At 47.3% G+C, this 13,530-nt stretch overlaps 1 protein-coding gene across 1 annotated transcript in view; it reads left to right on the top strand.

Annotated features, from left to right (window-relative positions):
- The window catches only part of VSIG1 (V-set and immunoglobulin domain containing 1), a 37,985-nt gene that overhangs the window by 21,808 nt on the left and 2,647 nt on the right, over window positions 1–13,530 (top strand). The window contains exons 3-6 of the mRNA XM_014580128.3: window positions 4,054–4,252; window positions 6,807–6,962; window positions 9,240–9,359; window positions 9,959–10,097. Of these exons, the coding sequence (XP_014435614.2) occupies window positions 4,054–4,252; window positions 6,807–6,962; window positions 9,240–9,359; window positions 9,959–10,097 (614 nt within the window). The remainder of the gene's footprint in view (window positions 1–4,053; window positions 4,253–6,806; window positions 6,963–9,239; window positions 9,360–9,958; window positions 10,098–13,530) is intronic.

The following is a 13,530-nucleotide window of genomic DNA, read 5'->3' as shown; positions in this document are numbered from 1 at the left end:
TGCTGGTGCATGTGTATTCTCTCTGCTCTAGATGCACAGAGATGGTGGAGTGCCATGAAAGGAGTAGAACAGGAAGATGGCAGAATTGAGACCTTTCAAAGTTTTGGCTCAAGTAAGGAGGAATGGGGGCGTCATTTTAGCTCCCCGGCTCTGGTGCCAAAATGTTGTGGGCTGGCCCTGATGCCGCAGGCATTAGTGCTGCAGCCTGGCCCGAGCAGACCCGTTTACGGCAACCCCCACCTGTCCCAGTTAATTGGTTAACTGGCGAAACATAACATTTAGCCAGTTATCTCATTAACCAAGATTTTACCACCATACTAACTACAGTAGGTTAGCTCATTATACCTGGGCAAATGGTTTACAAGAAGAGCCCCTTAAGTTGTACATTGCCAATTAGTTATGAAACAGCATTTATCCAAGTAGGAATAGAGTTGAGCACTACAAATTCCAAGCTGTAGCACTGTTATGCAGGAGTATTATTATAAACTGGATTTAAATGACAAATGTTTCAATGTCGTTCAGGGAAGCTGATTTTTTTTCAGTACACTTTTATAAGAGAACTAAATAGGTTAAGTGTGAATAGTCTATCATTACTGTTTACGTTCCTAAACCACACCCATCACCATGGTAGCTGAGATATGAGTAGTCCTAGATAAATTGAAGTCCCAAGATTCAAACCACCACTACCACTCACAATAGGCTCAATTCTACTTCCCATTCAAATCAATGGAAGTTTTGCTACAGACTTTTATGAGAAAAAGTTCAGGTCCATAAGTCTATGAAATCTAAACCGGCTGTCACATTGCTGTAAATCAGCAGTAACACCACTGAAGGCAATAGAGCACATCTGAATGTACAACAGTAAGTCATCAAAGTGTGTTTATACTTGTTCCCTCTGTTGACAGACTGCGTCCACAGGTTTAGTTCCCGCCAACAGTGGGAACAATACATTGTGGGGATATATCCCACAGTGTTTGGTGACACCATCTGTCCCTTAGTGTTGTGGGAGCTTGGAACAGAGAGCAGGGCACATTGTTTGAGGGAAGATGCTGTATGTTTGACAGGAAAATGCAAATCCCCACAATGTGCCCAATATGACAATCATTTTCCCATTCGACGGAGAAGCAGGAACATCTTCATGATCTCAGGTGAAGGACTTGAAACATGAGGGTTGGCATCAGTTGTTTCTCCTGATCTAATTCTTGGAGCATATTGAGAAAAGGAAAAAACTGGGGCCTGCCTGAAGGTCTCTGATAATGACCCCACCCTCCATGACACCAAAAGGAACAGAAACATTGATATTGTGTGACACTTTTATTGCATGAATAGCACTTCAGTCACCTCTGCCCTGTTTTGTGACTGCCTCCACATTTACTGCACACATAGCTGATCTCTGATTTACTTACCCTTGTGTTTTGTCTTTCTGCATTAGCCAGTCTTAGCTATATTTCATTAGTTGCACTTCACCTCTTTTATTGCTTGTTTATACTTTAATTTAGAAAGTACTGTTTTCACTAACCATGCAAATATCTGTTCTTTGCAATGGCAATTCCATTTCTTACAATAATCTTAGACTGGCCTAGTTATCAATTACATCACAAATAATTTGACTTCTAATTAACCCTTCTGTTAATTGTACATGACTTAGCTTTATTACTTACTAGCTGGACTTACCCAGCATTGCTCGGGAAACCGGAGGAACAGAATGTAGGAAATTTAGGAAAGGAGGGGACCCTGAACCATGCGACACTCCCAGAGACACAGACCCTGGGGCCTGATGGCTCCTGGCCCACACCTGACCCTCTGAGAGAAGAAGGACCCTCCTCCCCCCAGGACCAAGCAGCCAGCCCCCAGGAGAACAGTACACAGTCATGCGGCCAGTAGCAAGGGGACTTCTCTTTGTAACGTTGGCTCAGGGATCCACCTGTCCCACCTTGGCAAGCAAAAGCTCAGAGCTCACGTCCAGCCCCACTGGCTGGCACCAGACCCAGAAGAGCCCCACTCACAGCATGAACAGCAGCCAGCTGGCTTCACAGCAGTGTAACGCATCGAGGGTTTAACCCGGCCCCTCTGCCCTGCGCTGCAGCAGGCACACGGATTCCTTCTGCTTGGCTAAGCCTAGCGAGCTGAGCAGAAAGGCTGGCCGGCTTCGGTTTTGGTTTCAGGGAGGGGGGTGGCAGGTGGGGAGCGACCCCAGGTAGGGGAAAGTTACACACGGGAGGGGCACCCCAGCTCGTGCCCGGGGCCGCAGGTGCCACGGGGGGCAGGACGGGACCCTGATCAGGTCTAAAAGTACCTTAAAACCTTCTCCTGGAGGAAAGGTTATCCCATGCTAAGTTGGGTTGCAGTAGCTCTTATAGTGACAAGTTATTAGCGCACAAACTTACAAACATTCTCCTTTATGTATTAGATAGGGTGGTACTTGGACAGATGTAGTGGAAGAAAATCAGATTCTCTGTCTATGTGGGGCACAGGGTGGCAGTTATGGAGGTGGCAGGGAAGGGTGGGGCGGAGTGGGGCGCTGTCTGTGTGGGGCACAGGATGGCAGTTAGGGAGGTGGCAGGGGAAGGATGGGGCGGAGTGGGGCGTTGTCTGTGTGGGGCACAGGATGGCAGTTAGGGAGGTGGCAGGGGAAGGATGGGGCGGAGTGGGGCGTTGTCTGTGTGGGGCACAGGATGGCAGTTAGGGAGGTGGCAGGGGAAGGGTGGGGCGGAGTGGGGTGCTATCTGTGTGGGGCACAGGATGGCAGTTAGGGAGGTGGCAGGGGAAGGGTGGGGCGGAGTGGGGCGTTGTCTGTGTGGGGCACAGGATGGCAGTTAGGGAGGTGGCAGGGGAAGGGTGGGGCGGAGTGGGGCGTTGTCTGTGTGGGGCACAGGATGGCAGTTAGGGAGGTGGCAGGGGAAGGGTGGGGCGGAGTGGGGTGCTGTCTGTGTGGGGCACAGGATGGCAGTTAGGGAGGTGGCAGGGGAAGGGTGGGGCGGAGTGGGGCGTTGTCTGTGTGGGGCACAGGATGGCAGTTAGGGAGGTGGCAGGGGAAGGGTGGGGCGGAGTGGGGCGTTGTCTGTGTGGGGCACAGGATGGCAGTTAGGGAGGTGGCAGGGGAAGGGTGGGGCGGAGTGGGGCGTTGTCTGTGTGGGGCACAGGATGGCAGTTAGGGAGGTGGCAGGGGAAGGGTGGGGCGGAGTGGGGCGTTGTCTGTGTGGGGCACAGGATGGCAGTTAGGGAGGTGGCAGGGGAAGGGTGGGGCAGAGTGGGGCGCTGTCTGTGTGAGTCACAGGGTGGCAGTTTGGGAGGTGGCAGGGAAGGGGGGGGTGGCAGCATGCCAAAGAGCCGACCCTGCTCCCCCTCCCTCCTTCTCTCTCTCTCTTCCTCTTGTGTCTGGCCCAGCACCAGTTTTAACTGTCAGCACCCTTTTCCATACCAGGGTCCCTGCCAGTGCACCTGCTCTCTCCAGGTCCACCTGCCCACTGGTTTGCACGCTGGCTGAGGCACGTCTGCGCTGTGAGGGCGGTCCTCCGCACGCCGCCACAACGCAAGCGCCACAGACCCAGAACACCGGCGGCCTGGGAGCACATTGCTGCCGGCAGAGCTAGTGCGGGGGCATGGAGAGGGGCAGTGGGGTCCCTGCCACACCCTTCCACAGTACCTTAAAACCTTCTCCTGGAGGAAAGGTTATCCCATTCAAAGTTGGGTTGTGGTAGCTCTTATAGTGTCCAAGTTATTAGAGCACAAACATACAAACATTCTCCTTTATATATTATGAGTATAACATAATGGTCCATAATCTTGCCTGGCAGTTGGTTTCTTGTAAAGAAAAAATGGCTTTCCAGCTCTAATTTTACAGTTCCCACAGTATATTAGCTTAGCCTCCCAACCAGAATGACCCAGGCTCTGTCATGGGGGACTGACTTTACATTGCACTGTACAGTGAGGGAACTGGACATAAGGTGGCTTTGCTTCTGCTGAAATTCCTTTGTATTGACATAGCAGCACAAAACAAAATGCAGGTTACAAGCTCAACTTCTTAATTAGCAATCTGTTTTTTTGTGTCAGATCTTTTATTTTCAGAATGGACAGACATTTGAGTATGGAGAGTTCAAGAACAGAATAAATGGGACAACAAACCCAGGAAATGCATCAATAACAATCTCCAACATGCAGCCCTCAGATACTGGGCTTTTTACCTGTGAAGTTTTCAACCCACAAGATTCAAATGGACAGAACCAGAAATCAGTGGCTGTTAGTGTTCTGGGTAATGTGTTTTTATTGTGTTGCTTTATGGTGTTGAATTGGGATTAAAATGCATGGCAGGGTCCCCAAGAGAATAATGTAACAGGGAGCAGATGGGAACATTGGCACTTTTTGGTCAGTCAGTGCAGTGGGCCTGGAGCTGTACAATGCAGTAACTTTTCTGGTAAAGAAATAGGACTTGTTTTAGTTGACAGAAAGGAGATTCTTCTTCTGGGCTGCTGGGCACAGACAGAGCTGGTGGTACTCTCCACTTCCCAGACAAACCAACTGCCACCTGCCTTGGGTTAGCACAGAATGTCTCTGGGTATGTCTACACTACCACTGGGCAGGAGTGTCTCAAAGTGGGCAGACAGGTTCATGCCACAAGGGCTCAAGTTGGGACCCTCAAAATAGTAGGAGGGACACTGTGGTCGGGCTGGCGTTCAGGCTTTCGGGAAGATCACTCCCAGCCGCATGTTGACCTATCCTCTAAGGCCCTGGATGAAGCAATCATGGAAAGGACGGCTGACTACAGTGCCTGTGGAACATTGCTCATCCCTAATGAACGGGGTAATCCGGATATGCTGAAATTTGCACTCTCACCCGGTGTTTTTTCTAAACTGCGGAGCAGCACAGTTTCACAAGTGATTAATCAGCCCCACCCTGGCAGCTCTGTGCATGGAGCCCTGAGAACCTCTGACTGGGCAGGGCTGATTACTCACCTGTGAAGCTGTGCTGCCCCCCAGTTTAGAGGGAACACTGCTCTCAACTAATAACTGCACTCGCCTGTCCTAATCTGAATTGCCATGGGAATTCGCCATGTTAACCTTGCTGCATTATAGATCCATCTACTATGATGGCCAGAGAAGTAGACATCCCTTTGGTAGCTGTTACTACCCAGCTTTCCCTTTGGATGGGAACCACCACCACACTCTGACAACATTTCCTCTAGGCAGCTGGCCTAGGCTTTGAAGCTAAGCCCCGAATTTTAAAATTTGGAAGCCTAAAGCAGCTGTGAAAATCAGGCCACTTGCTGATTTAGTTTTAGACCTCCACATCTGAAAATCTCATATGGACTTGCCTAAGGCCCCACAGACGGTGGGCCCAGCAGTAAAATCTAGAAGTCCTAGTTTTATAAACAGTACAAATGCTGCCTCTCTATTAAAAGGGCTAATCAACAGAACTCCCTGTTCTGTGTACAGAGTCCATATCTACTGAAAAAAGCAGTAGTTCAGCCATGAATAGATAATTGAACAAGTATGTAAAGCAATGGGACAAGAAAAATTTTACTTGCTAACAAGGAAAATGTTAATACTAATCCCACCTAACAACTGTCCACATACTCTCTGGGTAGTTGATGAAAGTGAGAAATCAGTATATATGCGAAAATGGCTCTAGCTGTATCATTTGTCTTCCGGGGTGGGGAACCTTTTTTGGGTTGGGGGCCGCTGACCCACAGAAAAATCAGTTAGGGACCACAAAAAAGTGAGAACTAAAAAACCCTCTCACTGATGTAATCCCCAACTGAGAAGGAAAAAGACACTCCCCACATCCCTCTAGCACATTATAGCCTGGGGGGCCCAGGCTAATAGATTTTGTGTGCTCTAGCCCATGGGAAGATAGCATTGGGTACCCCGCTCTGGTGCTCCAGCCCCTCTGCCAAGAGGGAGCCCCAAGCCTTAGGGGCTGGATCTAGGCAAGGCAGGTCTTAGGTTCCCCACCTCTGGTCTATACAGCAGAGACAAAGGCATATGGGGATAAATCCAGTAGAAGAAACAAATTTTCAAAGCACAGACATTAAAAACATCATTAAAAACAACCCCTGCAGCCGTTACGCTGCAACAGAATAATAAACAAGAGCATATGCTAGTTTGACTCAAAGCTTGAAAAAGGGGATTGTAGTTTTTCCTAGAAAACCAAACATATACTTATACAGATAAAAACTTGGCCAGATTCATCACTGGTATAATTCCACAGCAGTGTAGATACAGAAGAGACCCACAACAATATGTTTAAATAATGTTAAATGGGTGACACAACGAAGCAAATGGAGGAAATTAAAAACAAGCTCAGAGTGGAATATGGCCCAATGAGTATAAACCACTGCTACCATAGAATGGTAATACTTTGCACCGGTGTAAATGACTCTGCAGATGCCAGGCACTAAGGAATCAGGTTATAGTTCTTTGCATCCATATAGACTAAAGCTTGTTACACAGAAAATGATAATCCCACAAGACAGAAAGTGATTTGACAGGGACAAAAAGTGACAGTCGTAGTATCATTGAAATCTTTTCCATCAAGATGCAATATGTCATAGTCTTCATACAAGTACTTCATCTGCTAAACACCAAAGGCAGTAGGAGTTTTCCCCCAATTGTTCACTTTATTGCTGTTCAGGTCTATAAGGGAGAGATTGTGGTCAGAATTCTGGCAGAAATCTAAAAAACATTTCTGAAGTCAATAGATTAGTTCCAGATTTACATCAGTGTAACAAAGTAGACTTAGATCTGGCAAGATTGGGGCCCAGAATTTGTATCCTCTCTGTAACTATTTTTCCTGTTGTTATTTTACAGTCAAGCCTTCACAGCCTCACTGTAGCTTACGGGGAACCCCTGAGACAGGCCACCTTATCTCTCTCTCCTGCTATTCTGATGAAGGAATGCCTATACCTATATACCAGTGGCATAAAGTTTCAGGGGATGCCCTCAAACCCATGACAGAACAACTCAGTGAGTATCTTCCTCAATGCTAGTGTGTAACATGCAAGAGCTAAAGTATATGGCCTGAACCATGTACAGGAGGCCCTTGCTTTGCGATGGCCCAACTTACGATCCCCTGCACTTACGGCCTTTTCCAGAAGTGCAGAAGGGGCTGAAATCCCCCGACTTACATCCTCGGCCTCGCATTTAGGATGGCATACAACATGGCTGTCTCTACACTGGGCCACTTATTCCAGAAAATCAGCCGCTTTTCCGGAATAAGCTGCGAGCTGTCTACACTGGCCCTTGAATTTCCGGAAAAGCAACGATGCTCTACTGTACAAAATCAGCCGCTATTCCGGAAAAACTATTCTGCTCCAGCTCGGGCATAAGTCCTTATTCCAGAACACTGTTCCGGAAAAGGGCCAGTGTAGACAGCCCCACGAAAATGGCGATCGGGGCTCTTTTCCAGAAAAGCGCATCTACATTGGCCACAGACGCTTTTCCGGAAAAGGGGCTTTTCCGGAAAAGCAGCCTGCCAATGTAGATGCTCCTTTTCCGGAAAAACTGAAAACGGAATAGTATTCCGTTTTAAGCATTTCCGGAAATTCATGCCAGTGTAGACACAGCCCATCTGTCGTAAATGCAGACTCAAGTTATGATGCCCTCAACTTGCGACGTGATCTCCGGAACTGATCGCATCACAAGTCGGGGAGAGCCAGTATTCAATAGTCTATACAGAAAAGATTGGATTTCCCTACTTTGCATGCAACAATGTGGGTTGAATTTATTCTTACCTATCAAAAATTTCCTAACAGTCATACAAATGCATTAACCTGTTTGGTTTTTTAAATTTTACAATAAATAATGTTGCTGGTCTCAGAAAAGATAATTATTTTAAAAAAAAATCTTACCTGTGATACTAATTACACTTCAGAGTATTCAAGTGAAAAAGACTGCAACAATCTGATTACTAAAACAAACAAAACAAAACAAAACAAAAAAACAACAACAGTAACTCTCACTCACCTTGTCATGAGAGATGCAAACTTGCACTAAACTTATAACCAGTGTAATTTAAATTGTTGTTTTGTTTCCTAGGACAAACACTTAAGTATGTGCATAGTTTTTACATCTTAAAGAGATCCCACTGGCCTCAACAGTACTACCTGCACAAGTAAAACTACACACATGTTTCTGTGTTTGCAGGACAGGGGCCCTGGTTCTCATGTACTTAATGTGATGATCTGTAAAATTATGTAACAATTGTTTTTACAGAAATCTCTGTATTTAAATGTTGCAAAATTTATAATAAAACCTCCCATGACTTGTATTAATCATATTATTCTTATTCAGTAAATACAATTAATTACCTATATAGGGTATAAACTAGGAATGTTAAGAAGTGGGTAATTTTCTAATTGTAACTACATGATTAGTCGATAAGGGAAGGCAGTTAAAGCGCTCAGTCCTGGCTTGTGCTGGGTCCAGGTCCTACCCCAGGCATGTCCAAAGTCCGGCCCGCGGGCCAATTGCGGCCCATGTTCCAATTTAATACGGCCCCCGCTTCCTCCCCCTCTCCTGGCTCCCCGGCGCTCTTTTGAACTGGCGCGCCCAGTGCGCCGCTTCCGGCCGCGCCACCGCCGCCACCGCCACCGCCCATGGCCTCCGCCTGTAGGGCACATCTGCAGCCCCACTCCCCTGCTCGGCTGCGGGTTCGCCCTGCCCCCGGGCCGCCGTGAGGCCGGCGTGCCCTGCGCCCTCCGCCTTGGGGCTGAGAGTGCGGGGACGGCCCTCATGCATGTTCACTTCTTCAAATCTGGCCCTCTTTGAAAAAAGTTTGGACACCCCTGTCCTACCCCAACTGCGGCTCTGTGTTTAAAATGTAGTAGGAACTGGGTTGGCAGGCAGCCCGGCTCAGTCCCAGCTCGCGCCAGGTCTGGGACCAAACCCAGCTGTGGTTCTGCATTTAAAATATAGTAGGAGCTGGGTGGGCAGGCAGCCCAGCTCCTACTACAATTTAATGCAGTCACAGTGGGGATAGGTCCTGGACCTGGTGCAAGCCAGGACTGAGCCAGGTAGTCTGCCCGCCCAGTTCCTACTACATTTTAAATGCAGAGTCACTGCAGGGTCTGGTCCTGACCGTGACTAAGCCAGGCTCTGCATTTAAATGTTCTGTGGCTCTGCATTTAACTGCATATAGTCAATAGCATTAACCGATAAGGATTTGCTTATCGGTTAATCGACAACAATATTACATCCCTAGCATAAACATGCATGTACATACATCTTTTCCATTTGTCACAGATATGAAAACTGGGCTTCTTATTATTGGTAATCTCACCACCTTTGAAAATGGATACTACCGGTGCATAGCTAGTAACAGCCTTGGAAACAGCAGCTGTGAAATTGACTTGACTGCATCACGTGAGTTCATTTTATGAATAGGATAAAATGTGCTTTTCATACTGCATAATCAGAACAACAACAAAAATACATTTTTTTAAAGGTGGACTATTTTGGAATAAAAAAGGGGTTGGTAGGCAAGAGATCCTCAGTTCTCAATTCAACTGAACCTTGTATGGCTTTGGGAAAGTCATTTAATCTCTCTGCCTCTGTCTGCCACCTGTAAAACGGGCATACTAATGTATGCTTAGAAACATCTCACAGGAGTATTGTGAGACTTAATTAGTTAATGTTCCTAAATGACTTTAAATATCTAATAAACTATACAAATGCTAATCTAACACCACATCCTTGACTGGATTGTCATTATCAAGGACTGAATCTAGAACTTCTAGATCTAAAATCACAAGCTTCTACAGTGAGTTAACTGACCAACCTAGCTCTGTAAGATGGAAGGCTGTAGCAGCCTCACAAACCTTGGTGTGGTCTGCATTTTTATTGGCTGACTGCCCCAACCCTCCTGGCCAACACCTTTGCTAGGAACCTGAGTTAACCCCTTAGGCACCTGATGCTAGTTAGCACTGCTCCTGTTCATGACAATTGCGTACATATTTTTCCAGATTCAGAAGGTGGTCTCATTGCTGGAGCATTAATTGGAGCAATTCTGGGAGCAATTGTTATCTGCATTGTTGTCTGGTTTTTAACCAAGAGGAAGAAGAAAGAGAAGATTAAAGAAAAAGCAGCAAATAGCGAAATGCAGTAAGAATTTTTGTTTGCTTGATTGTAAACCAAACGTTTCCTGACTAATACCCTAAAGAGAGATGGTAAAGATGGGTCCAAAATCAAAACTTCCATATTACAAAGGTTTCTTTGGGACTAAGTCAACTATGGTGCAATAACATTTACGAAGTAAGAATATTTATTTTAGCCTCATTTTGAAACTGTCATTATAGTGTCTTGCAGTTTTGGTTTGTATTTATGTTGGTTACAGGATATCAGAGAGACGAGGTGGGAAGAGGTATTATTCCCTTCTTTTTCTTCTCCCTCTGGGTTAAAAACCCAACAATAATGCAGATAATACCTCACCTACATTAGTCTCTCAAGAATAGTGAGTGGGCCACATGAGTGTCCCTCCATCTCAGTAGACTCATGACCAGTGGTGGGCAACCTGCAGCCCGCAGCCTACTGGGGTTCCACCTGCAGCCCACATACCGCCTCTCTGCCTCCTTCCCAAACATGCCTCTCATGCACCAGGGCACCGGCGTCCCACACTTCCTACTCTTCTCCTCCCTTCCAGCACTTTCAGCACGCTACAAAACTGCTGATTTGTGCTCTGTCCCCACTCTGCCCCTCCATCCCAGAGCGTGAACAGCTGCACACAGCTCTGGGAGATAGAGGGTGGAGCGGGGACAGAACACAAATCAGCAGATCTGTGGGGCTCTGAAGGGGCTGGGAGGGAGGGGAGAGTAGGAAGAACAGGGCTCCAGTGCACGAGAGGCACATGAGGAGAGGGGCAGTCGGGGGACGGCAGGCAGAACCCCAGTGGGCTGCATGTGGCCCACAGTTTGCAGGCTGGTCACTATTGACCCTGGGCCCAAGTGTTTGACTAAAACAGTGGCCTCCAACCTTTCTAACCACAAGATCACATTTTTCAATTTAAGTGCAAGGTAAGATCTACCTCAAACCCAAATACCCTTGGCCCCACTTCCTTCCCCCCTTCTTTGAGGCCCTGCCCCTGCGCCTCCCCTTCTCTGAGCCCTCATCCTGCTCAGTCCATGTCCCCTACTCACTCACTTTCACCAGGTAGTGGGTTTGAGAGTAGGTTCTGGTCTTGGGCCAAGGAATTTGGAGTGTGGGAGGTGCTCTGGGATTAGCCCAGAATGGGGATTGGAGCCCAGAGGGTCCAAGCTCTGACAAGGAGTTTGGGTGCAGGGGGACTCATGTCTGGCGCAGGATGTTGGGTGCAGGAGAAGGTTTAGGGCTGGGAATGGGGTTCAGGAAGCAGGCTGTGGCTGGGCACCGTTTAACTGAGATGACTTCCAGGTGGTGGAGCAGTATTGTTAAGGTAGGTTTAATCCTGCCCTGGCCCTGCACCACTCCTGAAAGCAGCTGGCATGTACAGCAATGGCTCCATGTGCTGCCCCTCATCTACAGGCACTAGCTTCTACTGGCCATGGTTCCCCATTACTGATCAATGGGAGCTGCAGGAGTGGTGTCTGCAGGCAAGGACAGTATGTGGAGACCCCCTGCTCTGCTTCTCTCAGGGGTTGCAGGCAAATTCCAGCCACTTCCAGGAGCAGCAATTACCATGGGGATAATGACTCCAGCCACGACAGGTTAGGCATTGTAGAACCCACTACTCAAGGAATTAAATGCACAAATCATTCGAAAACCAAACGTAACACACCTTGCAAGCAGTAACAGAAATAACAGCCCCCCACATATGTGTTGGGGCAGGAGATGAGAGTGAAGGACAGTGTGTGTTTGTGAGAATGACAGACACACACACAGTGTGTGAGGGACAGAGATTTGCATTGCCAAGTTCTCTCCATCACCTTCTCCCTCTATGGAGATAAGGTACAGAAGTGGGAAGGAGGAGGGACACCTTGATATCAGTGCTCCCTCTTCCTCCTCCCCCACCCTGCACAGCAAGCAGGAGGCTCCCAGGGGGCCAGTTCCAAGGCAGAGGGCAGGAGTAGCATGACAGTGTGAGGGGTGGGGAGGGGGGCAACAGAAGTGCCAGCACTTGATAGCTTCCTGGCCAAACCAGTCAGGATCACCTGTCAAAGGTTCCAAGATCTACCACTAGATCCCGATCCACTGGTTGATGACCACTGGACTAAAACAGCTTCTAGAAGAGCATCCAGTATTGATTTGAAGATTACAAGATATGAAGAATCCACTACTTCCTTTGGGAGTCTAAAGTTTGTGCAGCTTTATCTTGCAGCCAATGGTTCTTGTTCTGCCTTTCTGCACAAAGTTAATAGGAACTCTTTTGTACCATTGTATTTTCTCCTGAGATGGTACCCATGCAGAGAAATCAAGTCACCTTGTAATCTTCTTTTGAATAAGACTAGAATATTTATCCAGTGTTGCCTGGGTTCTGCAGGGCAGGGGGCTGATGGTATGGAGACTGCAGGAGTCAGGGCAGAACTGTGGGGAAAGGGGGTTAAGGGCAGTAGGCTGGGGGGAGGGAGGGGCTGTCCTTTCCTTTCCCCTCCCCTTTGCCCTTTCCTAGGATGGGGTGGAAGGGCCCCACTTACTCAATCTGGTGGCAGGAAAGATCGTGAGCTCCATCACCAGCTGGCCATTCCCTTCATGATACCGTTTCCCGCAGTGGTCACTCTGCAATATAGCTCTCTCCTATGCTCACTACCCCCAGTGGTCACTGTGAGTATAGCTTCCCTCCAAACAGCCCCTTCCTTTCCATGTTTTGGAAAACAGTCCCATTTCCCACCCCTTCCCATTTTCCTGGCACAACCGAATCCTGACCTTGCTTTAAGTAAAGAGAAGAGGAAGCTGCACACCAAATGTAGTGGTCCTAGTTCTTAGCCTTTCGGAGGAGTTCTTGAACAAAGACTCACAGACAGACTCTCAGACAGACAGATGCACATTTCTAAAATGTACAAAGAGATAATAGATCGAACACCTTAGATTTCTCACCGTAGGTCATTTTCACAGATCTGAAATCACTTTTGTGGCTCTTTTCTGTATCCTTTCCAGTTTTTCAATATCCTTTCACTAATAGGGACACAAAACAAGGATTATAGTGCTGGTCTCACCATTCCCATATATAGAGGTAAAATCACCTCCCTTACTCCTATATTCAGTACTCTAATTTATACATCCAAGAACTGCATTAGCACATTTTGCCACAGCATTGTACGAAGAGCTCATGTTGTTTGTCCATTATAATCCCTACCTTTTTTTCAGCGTTGCTACTTTTTCAGGATACACTCCTACATTCCATATATAGGGCCTGCATGCAGAACCTTGCAGTTATCTGTATTTAAATGTATGTTTGAATGGACCCAGCTTACCAAACAATTTGGATCCCTCCATCTGACTGCAGTCTCCTCATCCTTATTTACTACTCTGCCAATCTTTATGTCTCCTGCAAATTGTACCACAATACTTTTTATATACAATGGGGAACTCTAGGCACTAGTGTGTAATTTAAATAATCATACTA

Source organism: Pelodiscus sinensis, chromosome 13, assembly GCF_049634645.1.
Source record: "Pelodiscus sinensis isolate JC-2024 chromosome 13, ASM4963464v1, whole genome shotgun sequence".
NCBI lineage: Eukaryota > Metazoa > Chordata > Testudines > Trionychidae > Pelodiscus > Pelodiscus sinensis.
This window is presented reverse-complemented; position numbering and strand designations above follow the sequence as displayed.